Source organism: Trachurus japonicus, chromosome 24 (assembly GCF_045865225.1).
Source record: "Trachurus japonicus isolate A0001 chromosome 24, Traja_1.0".
NCBI classification, from domain to species: Eukaryota; Metazoa; Chordata; class Actinopteri; order Carangiformes; family Carangidae; genus Trachurus; species Trachurus japonicus.
Window position 1 is genome coordinate 1,914,779 of NC_140930.1, and position 21,677 is coordinate 1,936,455.

At 42.6% G+C, this 21,677-nt stretch overlaps 4 protein-coding genes and 1 long non-coding RNA gene across 5 annotated transcripts in view; all 5 read right to left on the minus strand.

Annotated features, from left to right (window-relative positions):
* The window catches only part of LOC146961085 (uncharacterized), an 80,597-nt gene extending 64,213 nt beyond the window's left edge, over window positions 1–16,384 (minus strand). Inside the window, exons 1-2 of the mRNA XM_085771657.1 lie at window positions 16,333–16,384; window positions 15,877–16,203 (exon numbers count right to left, since the gene is read on the minus strand). Coding sequence (XP_085627783.1) covers window positions 15,877–16,203; window positions 16,333–16,384 — 379 coding nt within the window. The remainder of the gene's footprint in view (window positions 1–15,876; window positions 16,204–16,332) is intronic.
* LOC146961094 (uncharacterized) lies at window positions 20–12,759 on the minus strand. The gene is made up of 6 exons (XM_085771220.1): window positions 12,674–12,759; window positions 12,037–12,363; window positions 6,099–6,374; window positions 5,011–5,097; window positions 4,898–4,923; window positions 20–103 (listed from the first exon to the last, which is right to left on the minus strand). Exons 1-6 carry the CDS (start codon window positions 12,735–12,737, stop codon window positions 38–40), a joined length of 846 nt encoding a protein of 281 aa, XP_085627346.1. The 5' UTR covers window positions 12,738–12,759; the 3' UTR covers window positions 20–37.
* Window positions 1,883–2,588, minus strand: LOC146961095 (uncharacterized; the record flags this gene model as incomplete). Its single annotated transcript, XM_085771611.1, has 2 exons — window positions 1,883–2,169; window positions 2,252–2,588. Coding segments are annotated over 2 exons (624 nt in total), but the record flags the coding sequence as incomplete, so codon positions are not given.
* LOC146961096 (uncharacterized) lies at window positions 9,475–11,828 on the minus strand. The gene is made up of 5 exons (XM_085771221.1): window positions 11,690–11,828; window positions 11,491–11,598; window positions 9,982–10,068; window positions 9,872–9,897; window positions 9,475–9,663 (listed from the first exon to the last, which is right to left on the minus strand). Exons 1-5 carry the CDS (start codon window positions 11,823–11,825, stop codon window positions 9,598–9,600), a joined length of 423 nt encoding a protein of 140 aa, XP_085627347.1. The 5' UTR covers window positions 11,826–11,828; the 3' UTR covers window positions 9,475–9,597.
* Window positions 16,385–18,147: 1,763 nt separating the features above from the next.
* Window positions 18,148–19,190, minus strand: LOC146961097 (uncharacterized). Its single transcript, XR_015035247.1, has 3 exons — window positions 19,065–19,190; window positions 18,952–18,977; window positions 18,148–18,258 (listed from the first exon to the last, which is right to left on the minus strand). It is a non-coding gene; the product is annotated as an uncharacterized LOC146961097 (long non-coding RNA).
* Between the last annotated feature and the right edge of the window lie 2,487 nt (window positions 19,191–21,677).

Below are 21,677 nucleotides of genomic sequence, written 5' to 3' on the forward strand. Positions count from 1 at the left end.
GAGCAGTGTGTCCCTCTGGGCCACCGTACTAAAGGCTTTAGCTGCTCTGGTTAACGTTTTCATAGTTCACTGCACCGTCGTCTTCATCTTCATCTTTGTTCACCTGTGGGAATAAAAGGAACAGGTGAATGTTCTCAGCTGCTCCGAGTTTCTCTGATGAACTCATCAGCTCCTGCTCTGTGGTAGTCTGCACTGGTTGTGTAGTTGTGTTAATGTTGAGTGGTTATGTTGTGTTGTGTAGTTGTGTTAATGTTGAGTGGTTATGTTGTGTTGTGTAGTTGTGAGGTGTTGAGTAGTTGTGGTGTACTGATCGGCTGAACTGGGACAAAGAAACATTTCAGTTGTTAAACTCACGTTGTGGTTATTGTGATCATTGGTGGTGTTGTCGTTGCTGTTGTTCGTCTGTTTCTTGTTTCCTGAAACCAAACGAGAGTCAAGTTTATTTTCCATATTTTGAATCCAAACAATTTGTTGATTGACCTTTGACCTGTGGAGGTTTTCACCTTTAGTTCTCGTCCACACATTGACTGTCACTACGGTAGCGATGAGCGCCAACAGACCTGCAGAGACGATGATGAGCCTCAGCAAAGCTGCAAACAACAGAAGAAAAAACACACTGAAACATTTCATCAGTTTCTCTTCTGATTCAAATCTTTCAACAAAATTACACTGATACACTTTTTATTTGGGGTTTTAACAGTGGAAACATCAGTAATCCAACCAAAGGCTCCAAAGATTGCACATTCCCTTTTTCATTTTTATTGACTTGAAAATGAGGACAGGAAGTCATGTGACATGGAAGATAAAGTAAATCTTGAAAAATAAAAGCGAGAGGATAGAGTGGCCTCAAATCATTACTCAAATTATGATAGGTTTGTAGTAGGTGTATAAATGGTAATCATCAGTGTACAATCAGTATTATTATTATTATTCCAATATTGTGAAGCTAGTTATAGCCAACTCTACAACCTTTATTTTGAAATTCATCAGATAGTGGACAGATCAGTCTTTTAAAATTTTTGAAAAGCAGAAAAGCATTTGTGGTCAAAATAAAAGAAGAAGAAAACACACACTTTACACTGAAGAGGGAGAGAGAGCTGATATGTCAGTACCTTCTGATGTTGTGTAGGGATCAGTGGTTGTTGTGGTTGTGTCTTCACCTGGAACAAAGAAATGATCTCATTTACCATCTGCAGGAACCAACAGGTGAAGACGACCGTCAAACTCATGAAGAGTGTTGTTAGTAATTCTGGTTTCTCACCTGAGGTTGGAGGTGAGGTGTTGCTGGCAATTGGAGATGTTGGGTCCATCCCAGATTTTCCCCCATTTGTTGTTGTTGCTGTTGCTGCTGTTGTTGTTGTGGTGGTGGTGGTGGTGGTGGTGGTGTCAACATCTGGACAAACAGACAAAATTTGCGGTGAGGAAAAACCTCATGAGCAAGGAAAGACAGTGCACGCACATCCAACACAGTGCAGGCAGGTGCAGGACAAAATATAACAAGAAGAAAAAACAAACGATGTCCGCACAACTGCTATAATCGAGCTCCCAAAAATGTATTACAAGGACAACATTTCGACCACTTGGGTCTTCATCAGGTCATCTGATGTGTAGGGGGGTGGGGCACATAAATAGGGGGAGGTTGCCAATAATCAATGTCACCTGTTACCCTCCCAACCTAATCACAGTCGTTACATCAACACATGTTTACATATCCATAACAATCCATATACAGGTCACAGTTTAAAGTAGCAGGCCTGAAACAATTAAAACATCAAAAGACATATCATGGATTGTGTACATCAAAAATCTGAGCGATTACAAAACACATAATGAGATGAGACCCACATATAGCCTACACATAACCACAATATTATCAGATACCTCATGAACCATCAGTCATCATGTTCTCACCTGGTTTCTGACCTGAGGTCGGAGCAGTGAAGGTGAACCGCTGACCTTCTTTATCAGTGACCTCACACTGAAACGACTCCTGATGCTTTGTCTTCCTGAGATCAGAGGAAGGAAACGTGACAGTAGCTGACGTCATGTTTGTTTTAACTCCACCCACAGCTTCACCCTCAAACAGCCACTGCACTGTGTTTGTGACGAATTTAGGAGCTGATACAGAGCAGTTCAACGTCACCTCATCACCATCATCATGTTCAGTCACTGTCAAGATGGAGACAATGAGAGAGAAATGAGCTTCATCACTGTAACAATCAGAATGAGATGCTTCAGTGTAAATACTCACTGGTCACAACAGACACACCAACCAGAGTGGAGTGAGAAATTCTTCCTGATTTGATCTGTTCACAGACAAAGCGACCAACGTCTCCCACTGAGACTTTCCTTAGAACCAGAGAACAGTTCTCTGTGACACTCAGTCTGTCTGATGTAGAGTTGGCTTCTTCATCAATCTTCCCACGTCTGACCAGCTTTGTGTATGTTGAACCACTAAAGGACCAGTCAGTCTTGTCACACTCGTGTTGACCAGCTATCTCGTATGCGCAGGACAAAGTGACGTCCTCTCCAGCTCTGACAGTGATGTAGGAGTAACTTTGTCCAGTCACTGTTGTGAAGAAGACGAGAGAGGAAAATGTGACGGCTCACACCTGTACGATCTGTGTGTGTGTGTGTGTGTGTTGGTGTGTATCTGCGTGTGTCTGCCTGATGAAAAAGTGCAGACTGAGCAGTACTCTCCTAGAACCAGACCTGGACTGATCGACACAGGAGGATGGGACTCAGACTGGTGTCAATGAGCATTAATATTGATAGAGGCAATTTCTTAAATCGTGTGTGTGTGTGTGTGTTCGTTCTTACCTGTGGACTGAAGAACCCCAATCAAATATAAAGACACTTTGATCCACCTGAGTTCATCCATCATCCACTCAGCTGTGAACTGTCGGAGCCTCTGAAGAGAGACAGAATCATCCTCTTCCTCTGTGTCTCTTTGTAATTTCATGTGTCACTTCCTCATTATGACCATTTGTGGCGTCTGAGTTGTTTCTTGAGAAGTGAGGGGGAGGTGTTCTGGTGACGTGGGCCGAGCCGTTTAAGAGCTGTGGAAATGTGAACTTCTGATTACCATCACGGTGACATTACACACACACACAGTTGACAGGTTCACACGTCAAAGGGCAGTCAAACTGTTTCATGTTTGTTTATTGGACGTTGTTTTTACTTTTTATACTGAGTCTTTTCTTTGCTATGACTTTTAGTATCGTGTTCTATTTATCTCGAGTCTTAGTGTGATTTAGCATGTTGTTTGAGGTTTTAAATGACTACTGCCTGTGAATGCAACACGTGATGTTGAGCACCTGCAGCAGGGAAGTTGTGACTGACCAAGGGGGCAGATCTGACTACACGCAGGCGTAGCTCACAGTCGGCCATATTTGAACGGGCAAATTGCTCTGACTCTGGCTGCAGTTACAGTGGAGTAGATAGGTGATCCACTCATCTTCACTAAAAAAACGATTCATAACTGTGAAAAATAAATCAGTATGTAGCTATTTAACTATTTGCATAATGTCACTATAATGTTACTTTTACAAAAAAAAAGTACATGATTAAAATGATACGTGATTTTAAGTATGCTGCATCATAAATGCATAGACGAATAAAAAATCAAACCGTTTTGAAATCGGACAAAAACTGAGCAATTTATGGTCATTATAGCAGAACATACAACATAGGCTTAATGCTCTGAGGGAGAGAGTTGCCCGTCCCAAGATGGCCGCCGTACTGGCTACGCTTTGTCATTGGGCAGCAGCGGTGGGTGAGTCATCTAGTCTTCTTATATATATCTATGTGACTGACAGCAGTGGAACCAGTCGGTAAAGGAGGACACACCCCTAGTGACCTCAGTGGAGGTGTGGCTAATGATTGAACAAATGAATGATCATAAAAATGTCTGAATATTACTATTATTATTAATTAGCATTCAACAGGAGGAGCTTCTTTAGTTTGATGTGCCAGGTCACTCACCTCAGAGCACACAACGACAACAACAACAGTAACAAAAACACCTTCCCCCATTTTTGTCCTGTTTATCACCAGTAGAAGGTCGAGAGCGTTGTCGCCTCTAAAACTTTTCTCTGGTACATGTGAAACATTAGTAACATTTGTAATTAGTGAGCCCCAGGATCAGAGAAAAACACCTTTTAATCCACCTGTGTTCAGTCATTGTGTGTGAGTGTGTCCTCTCAGAGTCTAAGTGAGGCTGTGTTATCTCTTCCTGTTTGTTGTACATCACTTCCTCTTTTCTCTATCTTTAAGTTGGTAAATTTCCATCAGCAGAATGAATCAGCATCTTATTTAATGATAAATAACAAAGATGAGGCAAACATATGAAACATTGACATAAAACACTTTATTTGACGAATTCTTTCATGCATTAAAACATAAACATATAGAAAAAAGAAAAATCAACAACTTGAAAAGTAAACAAACATTTGTCCAAAAAGAAAAAATATCCTCCTTCCTTTAAAATTATATTTTTGTTCCTTTGTATAAATGACACATGAGCTTCAAACACAGCGTAACACAATGCAACACAAAGCAACACAATACCCCTTCCAGCAGACAGTAAGCAGTGTGTCCCTCTGGGCCACCGTACTAAAGGCTTTAGCTGCTCTGGTTAACGTTTTCATAGTTCACTGCACCGTCGTCTTCACCTTCATCCTTGTTCACCTGTGGGAATAAAAGGAACAGGTGAATGTTCTCAGCTGCTCCGAGTTTCTCTGATGAACTCATCAGCTCCTCCTCTGTGGTAGTCTGCACTGGTTGACTGTTGTGTAGTTGTGTTAATGTTGAGTGGTTATGTTGTGAAGTGTATTGGTGAGGTGTTGAGTAGTTGTGTTGTACTGATCAGCTGAAACATTTCAGTTGTTGAACTCACGTTGTCGTTCGTCTGTTTCTTGTTTCCTGAAACCAAACAAGAGTCAAGTTTATTTTCTATATTTTGAATCCAAACAGTTTGTTGATCGACCTTTGACCTGTGGAGGTTTTCACCTTTAGTACTTGTCCACATGTTGACCGTCACCACGGTGATGATGAGCACCATCAGACCCACAGAGACGATGATGAGCCTCAGCAAAGCTGCAAACAACAGAAGAAAAAACACACTGAAACATTTCATCAGTTTCTCTTCTGATTCAAATCCTCCAACAACAACAACAACAACAACAACAACAACTAAAACACTAAAACACTTTTTGGGTTTTAACAGTGGGAAAAATTAAGGCAAATTCAAACCAAAGGCTCCAAGGATTGCACATTCACTTCTTCATTTTCGTTGACTTGAAAACAAGGACAGGAAGTCATGTGACATGAAAGATGAGGTAAATCTTTCAAAATAAAAGCCAGAGGATAGAAAGGTAATTTTTAAAAGTGTGCTGAAATAATAAAGATATGGTCTGCTTTGCTTTAAGATGTGAAGATATTTTCTCAGAGGTATGACATCTTAATTGATAAGTGTCAATCAATAACCTCACTATGTGATGTGCACAGTTACTGATCAGCCCCAGGGGATCAATAAGGAAAATATCTATCTGTCTATATTCTCTCATATGATGGAGCTAATGGTCACTTTTTGTAGCTGTTGTAGCTCGTAGCCAACTCTACAACCTTAATTCTGAAATTCATCAGATATTGGACGGATCAGTCTTTTAAAGTTTTTGAAAAGCATTTTTGGTTAAAATAAAAGAAGAAGAAGAAGAAAACACACACTTTACACTGAAGAGGGAGAGAGAGCTGATTGTGAGTCAGTACCTTCTGATGTTGTGTAGGGATCAGTGGCTGTTGTGGTTGTGTCTTCATCTGGAACTAAGAAATGATCTTGTTTACCATCTGCAGGAACCAACAGGTGAAGACGACCGTCAAACTCATGAAGAGTGTTGTTAGTAATTCTGGTTTCTCACCTGAGGTTGGAGGTGAGGTGTTGCTGACAGGTGGAGCTGTTGGGTCCATCCCAAGTATTTCCCCATTTGCATTTGTCTTTGCTGTTGTTATGGATGTGTTGTCATCTGAAAAAACAACAGAACAAAACCCCAAAAAACATGTGCGGTGACGAAACAACTCATGAACCATCATGTTCTCACCTGTTTTCTGACCTGAGGTCGGAGCAGTGAAGGTGAATGGAGGACCTTTATCATCAGTGACCTGACACTGAAACGACTCCTGATTCTTTGTCTTCCTGAGATCAGAGGAAGAAAACTCGACAGTAGCTGAGTGATGAGACTGTGATGTCATCATGTTTGTGTTTCCTCCTCCCACAGCTCTGCCCTCATACAACCACTTCACTGTGTGTCTGACACCTCTATCAGCTGATACAGAGCAGGTCAACATCACCTCATCACCATCATCATGTTCAGTGACTGTGAAGACGGAGACAATGAGAGAGAAATGAGCTTCATCACTGTAATAATCACAATGAGTGAGATGCTTCAGTGTAAATACTCACTGGTCACAACAGACAGTTGAACCACAGTGGAGTGAGAAAGTCGTCCTGATCTGATCTGTTGACAGTCATAGCGACCGGCGTCTCCAGCTGAGACCTTCTTTAGAACCAGAGAACAGTTCTCTGTGACACTCAGTCTGTCTGATGTTGAGTTGTCTACTTCAACAATCTTTCCACGTCTGACCAGCTGTGTGTATCCATCAAAGATCCACTCAGTCTTGTCACACTCACGTTGACCATCTATCAGGTATGTACAGGACAAAGTGATGTCATCTCCAGCTCTGACAGTGATGTAGGAAAAGGAGTTACTTTGTCCAGTCACTGCTGTGAAGGAGACGAGAAAGAGAAATGAGGCGGCTCACACATGTGTGATCTGTGTGTGTTTCTGTTTCTGTGTTTGTGTAGCTGTGTCAGTGTGTGTCCAACTTTTTAAATATATATAGTGTGTGTGCGTGTGTGTATTTGTGCTTACCTGTGGACTGAAGAACCACAATCAGACATAAAGACACTTTGATCCACCTGAGTTCATCCATCATCCACTCAGCTGTGAACTGTCGGAGCCTCTGAAGAGAGACAGAATCGTCCTCTTCCTCTTTGTCTTTTTATGATGTGTCACTTCCTCATTTTGACCATTTGTGGCGTCTGAAGTTGTTTCTTGAGAAGTGAGGGCGAGGTGTTCTGGTGACGTGGGTCAGACAGCATCAGCATCAGATCCGTGCAGTTGTGACCCTCCGATTGCCACCACATTAACATAACATAACAGTAGAGTACATAGTAACCCCCCAACCCCATTGGTTAATCACCACCACCACCACCACCAGTACAACCAGTCTCACAGCTCACCTTAACTTCAGCCGTCTTCTTGCTGATGTAGCTGACAGATCCTCAGGATCGGCCTGCACAGGAAGGACAGTGACATTATGTCGGAAGGATTCAGTTCATTCTCCATTCTGTGTTATAAACTGTTTTCTTGTCTGTAACAACATCTGCACGTCTGTCCGTCCTGGGTGAGGGATCCCTCCTCTGTTGCTCACCCTGAGGTTCCTCAGATTTTTCCCTGTTAAAAGGGTTTTCCATGGAGTTTTTCCTCAGTGGATGTGAGGGTCTAAGGGCAGAGGATGGTGTTATGATGCCATGTAAAGCCCTTTGAGACAAACTGTTTGTAAAAACGGGCTATACAAATAAACTTGCCTTGCCTTGTCTTGCCTTTAATCAGGTAGAAGCACCAAGACACAAATTAGAAATACTGCTTGAAATATCCTTTGTAGTATTAGTACATGAGTGTCAGCAGCAAGGTGTATTTAAAGCTGTGGCCATGTGGTCAGGGTGAGCAAGGCAAGCAGCGCTCATCAGGGATCTGATGCTGCCTCTTGTAAGTTGCTGCCCTCTGTTGGCTGCAGTGTGCTACTGTCTTGGGAAGCTGGCTTGACTACCAGCCACTTTTGTCATCTATGTGGGCGTGACCGTGTCTCATTGACAGAGACTGGGGCAAGTCAAGTGGAGCTAAAAAAAACAGGGCAAATTGACCCTTCGCGTAAGCCCCGCCCCCTTGGTTACTGTTGCTACGGCGGGCAAGCTTTCACTCCCAGCCATGCTCCTGGCAGTATTTGGTATCGATTTCAAAGGAAATATCAGCAAATTTCTGGATAAACTGTTGTGAGATAATAGAGAGAAGAAGTCACAAAGATCATTCATAGTTTTCAGTGACGCGACTCGCGCAGGAGGATAAAACATCTGTTCAACGACACGACTGGACAATGTACAGAGCAGCAGTAAGGACCGGTAATTTTACCGTCTATCAACCCACGAAGACTTAGGTCATCTCACTGGTCATGAAACGTTGTCAAACTGCAAGTTTTTGGGCGATTGTGAACCACATACAGCTTTGGCTGCTGTTTTGTTTTCTCCCACCGCTGTATCAGTCAGTGAAAGCAGTCCCTGCCTGGAGGATCCCTCGCCTAAAAGCCCAGGTCAAAGCCCTAAAAGTACAGCTGTCATTTCGGAGGTGAACATATGGTTTTCCCCATATTTACACTTGCTCAAGTCGAAAAAAAAGTCAGCTCGTATCTGAACATCTCTATATTGCTGCTGCCGCCGCCGCTGCCGCCGTAGTAGCAGCAGCAACAACAACATCCTTCTCTACAAACAAATGTTTTTCGTCCTAGTCTCAAAATGTGTCCACAAAAGCAAACGTAATGACTCACTGCGGAAAGCTTGCCAGGCCTATAGTTACGGTTGCTAACGTAGGATTGGACAATAGCCGTTTGTGGGAGGAGTTGGCGAAGGGTCAATTAGCAGCTAGGCATACACAATACTGCTTTCCCACAAGCCACAGCATTATACTGCTACTTTTATACACACTTGCCCATAAAAGTCATTAACACAACTTTTCAAAAATGTAAAGAAAGTGTAACACTTGCAACCATTGCTTTCTGAGAGTTAAACTGATTTGCCGACGTTATTGTTGCCTAAATTTGTCCCAAATTGCCTGACCCCAACCACTACTGCAAAGCTGTGCTGTATGTGGAAAAACCTGCAGCTTAGTGAAGTGCAGTACTTGAACTCTTTCACAATTGTTATTGTTAGTTGATAAAACTCATGAAATTAAACTAAATAGCTTTAATGATGTAGCAGCAGCAAAGTGAATTAGTGAGCCCCAGGATCAGAGAAAAACACCTTTTAATCCACCTGTGTTCAGTTATTGTGTCTGAGTGTGTCCTTTCAGAGTCTAAGTGAGGCTGTGTTATCTCTTCCTGTTTGCTGTACAACACTTCCTCTTTTCTCTATCTTTAAGTTGGTAAATTTCCATCAGCTGAATGAATCAGCATCTTATTTAATGATAAATAACAAAGATGAGGCAAACATATGAAACATTGACATAAAGCACTTTATTTGACGAATTCTTTCATGCATTAAAACATAAACATATAGAAAAAAGAAAAATCAAAAACTTGAAAAGTAAACAAACGTTTGTCCTAAAAAAAAATATCCTCCTTCCTTTAAAGTTATCTTCTTGTTTTTTTGTTTAAATGACACATGAGCTTCAAACACAGCGTAACACGATGCAACACAAAGCAACACAACACACCTTCCAGCAGACAGTGAGCAGTGTGTCCCTCTGGGCCACCGTACTAAAGGCTTTAGCTGCTCTGGTTAACGTTTTCATAGTTCACTGCTCCATCGTCTTCACTTTCATCATTGTTCACCTGTGGGAATAAAAGGTACAGGTGAATGTTCTCAGCTGCTCCGAGTTTCTCGGATGAACTCATCAGCTCCTGCTCTGTGGTAGTCTGCACTGGTTGACTGTTGTGTAGTTGTGTTAATGTTGAGTGGTTATGTTGTGAAGTGTATTGGTGAGGTGTTGAGTAGTTGTGTTGTACTGATCAGCTGAAACATTTCAGTTGTTGAACTCACGTTGTCGTTCGTCTGTTTCTTGTTTCCTGAAACCAAACATGAGTCAAGTTTATGTTCTATATTTTGAATCCAAACAGTTTGATTGACCTTTGACCTGTGGAGGTTTTCACCTTTAGTTCTCGTCCACACATTGACCGTCACCACGGTAGCGATTAGCACCATCAGACCCACAGAGACGATGATGAGCCTCAGCAAAGCTGCAAACAACAGAAGAAAAAACACACTGAAACATTTCATCAGTTTCTCTTCTGATTCAAATCTTCCAACAAAAAAATAAATAAATAAACTAAAACACTTTTTGGGTTTTAACAGTGGAAAAAAAGGCAAATTCAAAGCAAAGGCTCCAAAGATTGCACATTCACTTTTTCATTTTTATTGACTTGAAAACAAGGACAGGAAGTCATGTGACATGGAAGATAAGGTAAATCTTTCAAAATAAAAGCCAGAGGATAGAATGGCCATTTTAAAAAGTGTGATGAAATAATAAAGATCTGTTCTGCTAAGTGTCAATAATCTCACTATGTGAGTTACTGATCAGCCCCAGGGGATCAATAAGGTAAATATCTATCTGTCTATATTCTACCATATGATGGAGCTAATGTTCACTATTTGTAGCTTTTAGTCAACTCTACAACCTTTATTCTGAAATTCATCAGATAGTGGACGGATCAGTCTTTTAAAGCAGAACTATGCAAGTCGGCCGGAAATAGCTCGCTCCTTCGTTGGTTTCTCTTTTTTTTCCCTCTCCGGAGCTCCCCCACAGTTCTGGCAGGCACATGTCACTGTCGTAAAAAAAAAAATCGCCGCCACCACCTCCTCCACCCCCTCCCACCCCCTACACGTGCTTGTGTTTACTGCTGAAGGTAGAGAGCGGTGTTTGCTAAGCCCTGCTAGCACGGAGCTAATGCTAACACGGAGCTAACGCTAACACGGAGCTAACGCTAACACGGCCACACACAGACACAGACATACACACACATGAATAAAGGTTCCAAAACGCGAAGGTGTGTGTGTGTGTGTGTGTGTCATGATGTAGCCTCATTATCTTATAAAAGATCCATAGTGTGTCCGTGTTAGCATTAGCTCCGTGTTAGCCACAAGCCAAGCTTCATCAGTACAAACATTTCATGTTTCCATGGTTTCCTCCGACTTTCCGAACTCAAACCAATCACGATTCATGACATGCGTGACGTCATCTGCGTTCTTATCTCGTACTGCCGTAAGGCAGTTTCTCGCGATAGTTCTATTCATTGACGAGATTTGGGACACCGAGACGGACGACTGATCTTGCAAGAGCGCATTGGCCTAGACCCCATTCACCTCATAGTAGGTCACTCAACCATCACAGTGTCTCTGAGCCACAATAATTACAGCCCAAATCCTGCATAGTTCTGCTTTAAAGAAGAAGAAGAAGAAAATACACACACTTTACACTGAAGAGGGAGAGGGAGAGAGCTGATTTGTCAGTACCTTCTGATGTTGTGTAGGGATCAGTGGTTGTTGTGGTTGTGTCTTCACCTGGAACAAAGAAATAATCTAATTTACCATCTGCAGGAACCAACAGGTGAAGACGACCTTCAAGGTCATGAAGAGTGTTGTTAGTAATTCTGGTTTCTCACCTGAGGTTGGAGGTGAGGTGTTGCTGACAGGTGGAGCTGTTGGGTCCATCCCAAGTTTTCCCCCATTTGTTGTTGTTGTTGTTGTTGTTGTTGTTGTTGTGTCAACATCTGGACAAACAACAGCACAAAACCCAACAAACGTATGTAGTGAGAAAACAACTCATGAACCATCACGTGCAGAAGCTCATCATGTTCTCACCTGGTTTCTCACCTGAGGTCGGAGCAGTGAAGTTGAACCGCTGACCTTTATCATCAATGACCTGACACTGAAACGACTCCTGATTCTTTGTCTTGCTGAGATCAGAGGACGGAAACGTGACAGTAGCTGACTTCATGTTTGGGTTTCCTTCACCCACAGCTTCACCCTCATACAGCCACTTCACTGTGTGTCTGACCGTCCTATCAGCTGATACAGAGCAGTTCAACGTCACCTCATCACCATCATCATCATGTTCAGTCACTGTGAAGACGGAGACAACGGGAGAGAAATGAGCTTCATCACTGTAATAATCAGAATGAGTGAGATGCTTCAGTGTAAATACTTACTGGTGACAACAGACAGACCAACCCGAGTGAAGTGATAAATTTGTCCTGGATTGAGCTGTCGACACTCAAAGCGACCAACGTCTCCAGCTGAGACCTTCTTTAGAACCAGAGAACAGTTCTTTGTGACACTCAGTCTGTCTGATCTAGGGTTGTCTAGTTCAACAATCTTTCCACGTTTGACCAGCTGTGTGAATCTTGAACCATCAGAGATCCAGTCAGTCCTGTCACACTCATGTTGACCATCTATCAGGTATGTACAGGACAAAGTGACGTCATCTCCAGCTCTGACAGCGATGTAGGAGAAGGAGGTACTTTGTCCAGTCACTGCTGTGAAGAAGACGACAGAGAAAAATGAAGCCACTCAGACCTGCGTGATCTGTGTGTTTCTGTTTCAGTGTTTGTGTATCTGTGTCAGTGTCTAAGTGTGTGTCTATGTGTGTGTGTAATGCAGTCTGAAAACATGTATAAGTGCAGACTGAGCAGGACACTACCAGAACCAAAACCAGACCCAGACCCGGACAGACACAGGAGGACAGGACTCAGACCGATGTCAATGAGCAGCAACACTGATAGAGGCAACTTTCTTAATCTATAGTGTGTGTTTGTTTTGTGTGTGTCTGTGTGGGTTTGTACTTACCTGTGGACTGAAGAACCACAATCAGACATAAAGACACTTTGATCCACCTGAGTTCATCCATCATCCACTCAGCTGTGAACTGTCGGAGCCTCTGAAGAGAGACAGGATCGTCCTCTTCCTCTTTGTCTTTTTATGATTTCATGTGTCACTTCCTCATTTTGACCATTTGTGGCGTCTGAAATTGTTTCTTGAGAAGTGAGGGGTAGGTGTTCTGGTGACGTGGGTCGGATGGCATCAGCATCAGAGCCGTGCAGTTGTGACCCTCCGATTGCCACCACATTAACATAACATAACAGTAGAGTACATAGTAACCCCCCCCCCATTGGTTAATCACCACCACCACCACCAGTACAACCAGTCTCACAGCTCACCTTAACTTCAGCCGTCTTCGTGCTGATGTAGCTGACAGATCCTCAGGATCGGCCTGCACAGGAAGGACAGTGACATTATGTCGGAAGGATTCAGTTCATTCTCCATTCTGTGTTATAAACTGTTTTCTTGTCTGTAACAACATCTATTGCACGTCTGTCCATCCTGGGTGAGGGATCCCTCCCCTTGTTGCTCACCCTGAGGTTTCTCAGATTTTGCCTTGCCTTGCCTTGCCTTGCCTTGCCTTGCCTTGCCTTGCCTTGCCTTGCCTTGCCTTGCCTTGCCTTGCCTTGCCTTGCCTTGCCTTGCCTTGCCTTGCCTTGCCTTTAAGTACCAAGACACTAAAGTTGAAATATCCTTTGTAGTATTAGTTCATGAGTGTCAGCAGCAAGGTGTATTTAAAGCAGTGGCCATGTGGTCAGGGTGAGCAAGGCAAGCAGCGCTCATCAGGGATCTGATGCTGCCTCTTGTAAGTTGCTGCCCTCTGTTGGCTGCAGTGTGCTACTGTCTTGGGAAGCTGGCTTGACTACCAGCCGCTTTTGTCATCTATGTGGGCGTGACCGTGTCTCATTGACAGAGACTGGGGCAAGTCAAGTGGAGCTAAAAAAAACAAGGCAAATTAGCAGCTTACGCAATACTGCTGTCCCACAAGCCACAGCATTATACTGCTACTTCTATACACACTTGCCCATAACAGTCATTAACACAACTTGCAACCATTGCTTTCTGAGAGTTAAACTGATTTGCCGACATTCTTGTTGCCTAAATTTGTCCCAAATTGCCTGACCCCAACCAGTACTGCAAAGCTGTGCTGTATGTGGAAAAACCTGCAGCTTAGTGAAGTGCAGTACTTGAACTCTTTCACAACTCTTATTGTCAGTTCAGTTGATAAAACTCATGAAATGAAAATTAATCTAAATAGCTGTAATGATGTAGCAGCAGTAAAGTGAATTAGTGAGCCCCAGGATCAGAGAAAAACACATTTTAATCCACCTGTGTTCAGTTATTGTGTCTAAGTGTGTCCTCTCAGAGTCTAAGTGAGGCTGTGTCATCTCTTCCTGTTTGCTGTACAACACTTCCTCTTTTCTATCTCTCTAAGTTGGTAAATTTCCATCAGCAGAATGAATCAGCATCTTATCTAATAATAAATAACAGAACATATAAACAAACAAACAAACATATAAAACATTGACATAAAGGACTTTATTTGACAAATTCTTTCATCCATTAAATCAAACATATAGAAACAAGAAAAATCAACAACTTGAAAAGTAAACAAACATTTGTCCAACAAGAAAAAATATCCTCCCTCCTTTTAAATGATCTTCTAGTTTCTTTGTTTAAATGACACATGAGCTTCAAACACAGCGTAACACAATGCAACACAACACAGCTTCCATCAGACAGTGAGCAGTGTGTCCCTCTGGGCCACCGTACTAAAGGCTTTAGCTGCTCTGGTTAACGTTTTCATAGTTCACTGCACCGTCGTCTTCATCTTCATCATTGTTCACCTGTGGGAATAAAAGGAACAGGTGAATGTTCTCAGCTGCTCCGAGTTTCTCTGATGAACTCATCAGCTCCTGCTCTGTGGTAGTCTGCACTGGTTGTGTAGTTGTGTTAATGTTGAGTGGTTATGTTGTGTAGTGTAGTTGTGTTAATAGTGTAGTTGTGAGGTGTTGAGTAGTTGTGTTGTACTGATCAGCTGAACTGGGACAAAGAAACGCTTCAGTTGTTGAACTCACGTTGTGGTTATTGTGATCATTGGTGGTGTTGTCGTTGTCATTCGTCTGTTTCTTGTTTGCTGAAACCAAACGAGAGTCAAGTTTATTTTCTATATTTTGAATCCAAACAGTTTGTTGATTGACCTTTGACCTGTGGAGGTTTTCACCTTTAGTTCTAGTCCACACATTGACCGTCACCACGGTGATGATGAGCGCCAACAGACCTACGGAGACGATGATGAGCCTCAGCAAAGCTGCAAACAACAGAAGAAAAAACAAACTGAAACATTTCATCAGTTTCTCTTCTGATTCAAATCCTCCAACAAAAACAACAACAAAATAACACTGATACACTTTTTATTTGGGGTTTTAACAGTGGAAACATCAGTAATCCAACCAAAGGCTCCAAGGATTGCACATTCCCCATTATGTGACATGGAAGATAAGGTAAATCTTTAAAAATAAAAGCCAGAGGATGGAGTGATCAAATCATTACTCAAATGATTCTGAAATTCATCAGATAGTGGACAGTCAGTCTTTTACATTTTTAAAAAGCAGAAAAGCATTTTTGATTAAAATAAAAGAAGAAAACACACACTTTACACTGAAGAGGGAGAGAGAGCTGATATGTCAGTACCTTCTGATGTCGTGTAGGGATCAGTGGTTGTTGTGGTTGTGTCTTCACCTGAAACAAAGTAATGACCTCATTTACCATCTGCAGGAACCAACAGGTGAAGACGACCGTCAAACTCATGAAGAGTGTTGTTAGTAATTCTGGTTTCTGACCTGAGGTCGGAGCAGTGAAGGTGAACACATGACCTTCATCATCAATGACCTGACACTGAAACGACTCCTGATTCTTTGTCTTCCTGAGATCAGAGGAAGGAAACGTGACAGTAGCTGACTTCATGTTTGTGTTTCGTCTACCCACAGCTCTGCCCTCATACAGCCACTTCACTGTGTGTCTCACCGTCCTATCAGCTGATACAGAGCAGGTCAACGTCACCTCATCACCATCATCATGTTCAGTCACTGATGGAGACAATGAGAGAGAAATGAGCTTCATCACTGTAATAATCACAACGAGTGAGATGATTCAGTGTAAATACTCACTGGTGACAACAGACAGATAAACCACAGTGGAGTGATAAACTGCTTCTGATCTGATCTGTTGACACTCAATATAACCGGCATCTCCAGCTGAGACCTTCTTTAGAACCAGAGAACAGTTCTCTGTGACACTCAGTCTGTCTGATGTAGGGTTGTCTTCTTCAACAATCCTCCCACATTTGACCAGCTGTGTGAATCTTGAACCATCAGAGATCCAGCTAGTCCTGTTACACTCACGTTGACCATCTATCAGGTATGTACAGGACAAAGTGACGTCATCTCCAGCTCTGACAGCGATGTAGGAGAAGGAGGTACTTTGTCCAGTCACTGCTGTGAAGAAGACGACAGAGAAAAATGAAGCCACTCAGACCTGCGTGATCTGTGTGTGTGTCTGTTTCAGTGTTTGTGTAAGTGTGTGTCTGTGTGTGTAATGCAGTCTGACAACATAAATGTTCTTACCTGTGGACTGAAGAACCACAATCAGACATAAAGACACTTTGAGTTCATCCATCATCCACTCAGCTGTGAACTGTCGGAGCCTCTGAAGAGAGACAGAACCGTCCTCTTCCTCTTTGTCTTTTTATGATTTTATGTGTCACTTCCTCATTTTGACCATTTGTGGCGTCTGAAGTTGTTTCTTGAGAAGTGAGGGCGAGGTGTTCTAGTGACATGGGTCAGACAGCATCAGCATCAGCATCAGAACCGTGCAGTTGTGACCCTCCGATTGCCACCACATTAACATAACATAAGTACATAGTAACCCCCCACCCCCATAGGTTAATCACCACCAACCAGTCTCACAGCTCGCCTTAACTTCAGCCGTCTTCTTGCTGATGTAGCTGACAGAGCTGTAGGAGACACCGTCCTCAGGATCGGCCTGCACAGGAAGGACAGTGACATTATGTCGGAAGGATTCAGTTCATTCTCGATTCTGTGTTATAAACTGTTTTCTTGTCTGTATCAACATCTATTGCACGTCTGTCCGTCCTGGGTGAGGGATCCCTCCTCTGTTGCTCACCCTGAGGTTTCTCAGATTTTTCCCCGTTAAAAGGGTTTTCCATGGAGTTTTTCCTCAGTGGATGTGAGGGTCTAAGGACAGAGGATGTTGTTATGATGCCATGTAAAGCCCTTTGAGACAAACTGTTTGTAAAAACGGGCTATACAAATTGCCTTGCCTTGCCTTGCCTTGCCTTGCCTTGCCTTGCCTTGCCTTGCCTTTAGGTAGAAGCACCAAGACACTAAGGTTGAAATATCCTTTGTAGTATTAGTACATGAGTGTCAGCAGCAAGGTGTATTTAAAGCAGTGGCCATGTGGTCAGGCTGAGCAAGGCAAGCAGCGCTCATCAGGGATCTGATGCTGCCTCTTGTAAGTTGCTGCCCTCTGTTGGCTGCAGTGTGCTACTGTCTTGGGAAGCTGGCTTGACTACCAGCCGCTTTTGTCATCTATGTGGGCGTGACCGTGTCTCATTGACAGAGACTGGGGCAAGTCAAGTGGAGCTTAAAAAAACAAGGCAAATTAGCAGCTAGGCATTCACAATACTGCTTTCCCACAAGCCACAGCATTATACTACTACTTATACACACTTGCCCATAACAGTCATTAACACAACTTTTCAAAAATGTAAAGAAAGTGTAACACTTGCAACCATTGCTTTCTGAGAGTTAAACTGATTTGCCGACATTCTTGTTGCCTAAATTTGTCCCAAATTGCCTGACCCCAACCAGTACTGCAAAGCTGTGCTGTATGTGGAAAAACCTGCAGCTTAGTGAAGTGCAGTACTTGAACTCTTTCACAACTTTTATTGTTAGTTCAGTTGATAAAACTCATGAAATGAAAATTAAACTAAATAGCTGTAATGATGTAGCAGTAGTAATAACTGTATTCAGTTATTGTGTCTTAGTGTGTCCTCTCAGAGTCTAAGTGAGGCTGTGTTATCTCTTCCTGTTTGTTATCTATCACTTCCTCTTTTCTCTCTCTCTAAGTTGCTAAATTTCCGTCAGCAGAATGAATCAGCATCTTATTTAATGATAAATAACAAAGATGAGGCAAACATATGAAACATTGACATAGGGCACTTTATTTGACAAATTCTTTAATCCATTAAAACAAACATATAGAAAAAAGAAAAATCAACAACTTGAAAACTAAACAAACATTTGTCCAAAAAGAAAAGATATCCTCCTTCCTTTAAAATTATCTTTTTGTTTCTTTGTATAAATGACACATGAGCTTCAAACACAGCGTAACACAAAGCAACACAACACACCTTCCAGCAGACAGTGAGCAGTGTGTCCCTCTGGGCCACCGTACTAAAGGCTTTAGCTGCTCTAGTTAACGTTTTCATAGTTCACTGCACCGTCGTCTTCATCTTCATCATTGTTCACCTGTGGGAATAAAAGGAACAGGTGAATGTTCTCAGCTGCTCCGAGTTTCTCTGATGAACTCATCAGCTCCTGCTCTGTGGTAGTCTGCAGCCTTTGACTGTTGTGTAGTTGTTTTAATGTGTTGAGTGGTTATGTTGTGAATTGTATTGGTGAGGTGTTGAGTAGTTGTGTTGTACTGATCAGCTGAAACCAAGGGGGCAGTTGTGGGTCTGAGAAGTGAAGCTCACTTCCGCGTTCAAAAAACTGCAATCCCCTCTTCTTCCTCTGGGGGCTGGTGTCAGAAGGGAGCATTCCCCATAGACCCCCGTGTTAAAATCGCCGATTTTACATCCTCAGTAAACATGTTAAAAGCCTGGTGTCAGAACGTTTTTTCGTCTCAATCGATAGTTTCTACCCCGGCACACACTCTGAGGGGGGTGAATTTTTTTTTAACTCTACAGTTTTACTGTTATTAGGTTAAAACTCTGGCCAATTAGGGCGCGGAAACGTTGAGTGACAGGTCCGAGCAGCTCCGTGGACAGCTGCTTGGAGGCCAGTGGGCGAGTTCTCGGCCGGCCAATCCAACATGGCGCTGTTCAGGCCGCCATATTTGAGTCACAAAAACGACTCCCCAAAACCAATGGGTGACGTCACGGACGCTACGTCCATTCTTTTTACAGTCTATGGCTGAAACATTTCAGTTGTTGAACTCACGTTGTCGTTCGTCTGTTTCTTGTTTCCTGAAACCAAACAAGAGTCAAGTTTATTTTCTATATTTTGAATCCAAACAGTTTGTTGATTGACCTTTGACCTGTGGAGGTTTTCACCTTTAGTTCTCGCCCACACGTTGACTGTCACCACGGTGATGATGAGCACCATCAGACCCACAGAGACGATGATGAGCCTCAGCAAAGCTGCAAACAACAGAAGAAAAAACACACTGAAACATTTCATCAGTTTCTCTTCTGATTCAAATCCTCCAACAAAAACAACAACAAAATATCACTGATTCACTTTTTATTTGGGGTTTTAACAGTGGAAACATCAGTAATCCAACCAAAGGCTCCAAAGATTGCACATTCCCTTTTTCATTTTTATTGACTTGAAAATGAGGACAGGAAGTCATGTGACATGGAAGATAAGGTAAATCTTTCAAAATAAAAGCCAGAGGATAGAGTGGCCTCAAATCATTACTCAAATGATTCTGAAATTCATCAGATAGTGGACAGTCAGTCTTTTACATTTTTAAAAAGCAGAAAAGCATTTTTGGTCAAAATAAAAGAAGAAGAAAACACACACTTTACACTGCAGAGGGAGAGAGAGCTGATTTGTCAGTACCTTCTGATGTCCTGTAGGGATCAGTGGTTGTTGTGGTTGTGTCTTCATCTGGAACTAAGAAATGATCTCATTTACCATCTGCAGGAACCAACAGGTGAAGACGACCTTCAAGGTCATGAAGAGTGTTGTTAGTAATTCTGGTTTCTCACCTGAGGTCGGAGTGGTGAAGGTGAACCGCTGACCTCTATCATCAGTGACCTGACACTGAAATGATTCCTGATTCTTTGTCTTGCTGAGATCAGAGGAAGGAAACGTGACAGTAGCTGAGTGATGAGACTGTGATGTCGTCATGTTTGTGTTTCCTCCACCCACAGCTCTGCCCTCATACAACCACTTCACTGTGTGTGTGACGTCTCTAGAAGCTGATACAGAGCAGGTCAACGTCACCTCATCACCATCATCATGTTCAGTCACTGTGGAGACGGAGACAATGAGAGAGAAATGAGCTTCATCACTGTAATAATCACAATGAGATGCTTCAGTGTAAATACTCACTGGTGACTACAGACAGATAAACCACAGTGGAGTGAGAAAGTTGTCCTGAACTCATCTGTCGACACTCAAAGTTACCAGCATCTCCAGCTGAGACCTTCTTTAGAGCCAGAGAACAGTTCTCTTTGACACTCAGTCTGTTTGATGTAGGGTTGTCTTCTTCAACAATCTTCCCACGTCTGACCAGCAGTGTGTATGTTGAAGGATCAAAGATCCACTCAGTCTTGTCACACTCACGTTGACCATCTATCAGGTATGTGCAGGAAAATGTGATGTCATCTCCAGCTCTGACAGTGATGTAGGAGAAGGAGTCACTTTGTCCAGTCACTGCTGTGAAGAAGACGAGAGAGGAAAATGAGACAGCTCACACCTGTGTGATCTGTATGTGTGTGTGTGTGTGTGTCAGTGTTTGTCTTTGTTTGTCTGTGTGTGTGACTGATGAATAAGTGCAGACTGAGCAGGACTCTCCCAGAATCAAAACCAGAACCAGAACCAGACCGAGACTGATCGACACAGGAGGACAGGACTCAGACTGGTGTCAATGAGCAGCAACAATGATAGAGGCAACTTTTTTAATCTATAGTGTGTGTTTGTTTTGTGTGTGTCTGTGCGGGTTTGTTCTTACCTGTGGACTGAAGAACCACAATCAGACATAAAGACACTTTGATCCACCTGAGTTCATCCATCATCCACTCAGCTGTGAAGTGTCGGAGCCTCTGAAGAGAGACAGAATCATCCTCCTCCTCTTTGTCTTTTTATGATGTGTCACTTCCTCATTTTGACTATTTGTTGCATCTGAAGTTGTTTTTTGAGAAGGAAGGGGGAGGCGTTGACATGGGTCAATCAGCATCAGAGCTGTGTAGATGCGACCCTCTGATTACCAAAGAAGAAGGAAGAGCGTGCACACTCAAAAAAAGAAAAAAAAAGTCTGGAGGTGCTCGGCTAACAAAGAATCAAAAAGAAAAAGAAGCCAGCAACACTCACACAGTGTCCTACTAATCACTTTTGACCCTATAATACCACCACGTTAACGCTAACACACATACACACACACAGCTGACAGGTTCACATGTCACAGCGCAGTAGAACTGTTTCATTGTTTCACACTGAGTCTTTTCTTTGCATTTCTTTATTTTAGTGACTTTTAATAGCCTGTGCTATTTATCTGGAGTTTTAGTGTGATTTAGCATGCTGTTTCAGGTTTTAAATTACTACTGCCTGTGAATGCAACACTTGATGTCGAGCAAGGGAGGACACACCCCTAGTGACCTCAGAGGAGGTGTGGCTAATGAATGAACAAATGAATGCTCATGAAAATGTCTGAAAGTTGCTGCCTTCTCGTCCTTCCTGCTCCTGCTAGAATATGACCCATTGAAACAGTCTACAAACAAGCCTAAAAAGTACTTGATAAAAAAATCCCAAAAGTACCATCATTGTCACATCCTGAATAAATACGAGCGAATGAACTGAATGAATTCTGTGCTTATTTATAAAATTCTTCACGGTTAAGCTCCACCACTACAAGATTTTGTCCAAAAGCTGTAGGGGTGACTGTGAAGCACGATTCAGGAAAAGCACATTTGGTCAAGCAACATTCTTAAATCGTGCAT

Excerpts from the sequence above, each read along its gene's own strand:
- LOC146961096 (XM_085771221.1), bottom strand. The coding sequence starts at position 11,825 with ATGAAGTCAGCTACTGTCACGTTTCCGTCCTCTGATCTCAGCAAGACA. Across the intron at positions 10,069-11,490 it reads CACCTCACCTCCAACCTCAG|CTTTGCTGAGGCTCATCATC; the intron begins GTGAGAAACCAG and ends TGTTGTTTGCAG. Across the intron at positions 9,664-9,871 it reads AGAAACAGACGAACGACAAC|GTGAACAATGATGAAAGTGA; the intron begins GTGAGTTCAACA and ends TTATTCCCACAG.
- LOC146961094 (XM_085771220.1), bottom strand. The coding sequence starts at position 12,737 with ATGATGGATGAACTCAGGTGGATCAAAGTGTCTTTATGTCTGATTGTG. Across the intron at positions 6,375-12,036 it reads TGGTCTGTCTGTTGTCACCA|TCACTGAACATGATGATGGT; the intron begins GTAAGTATTTAC and ends CCGTCTTCACAG. Across the intron at positions 104-4,897 it reads AGAAACAGACGAACGACAAC|GTGAACAAAGATGAAGATGA; the intron begins GTGAGTTCAACA and ends TTATTCCCACAG.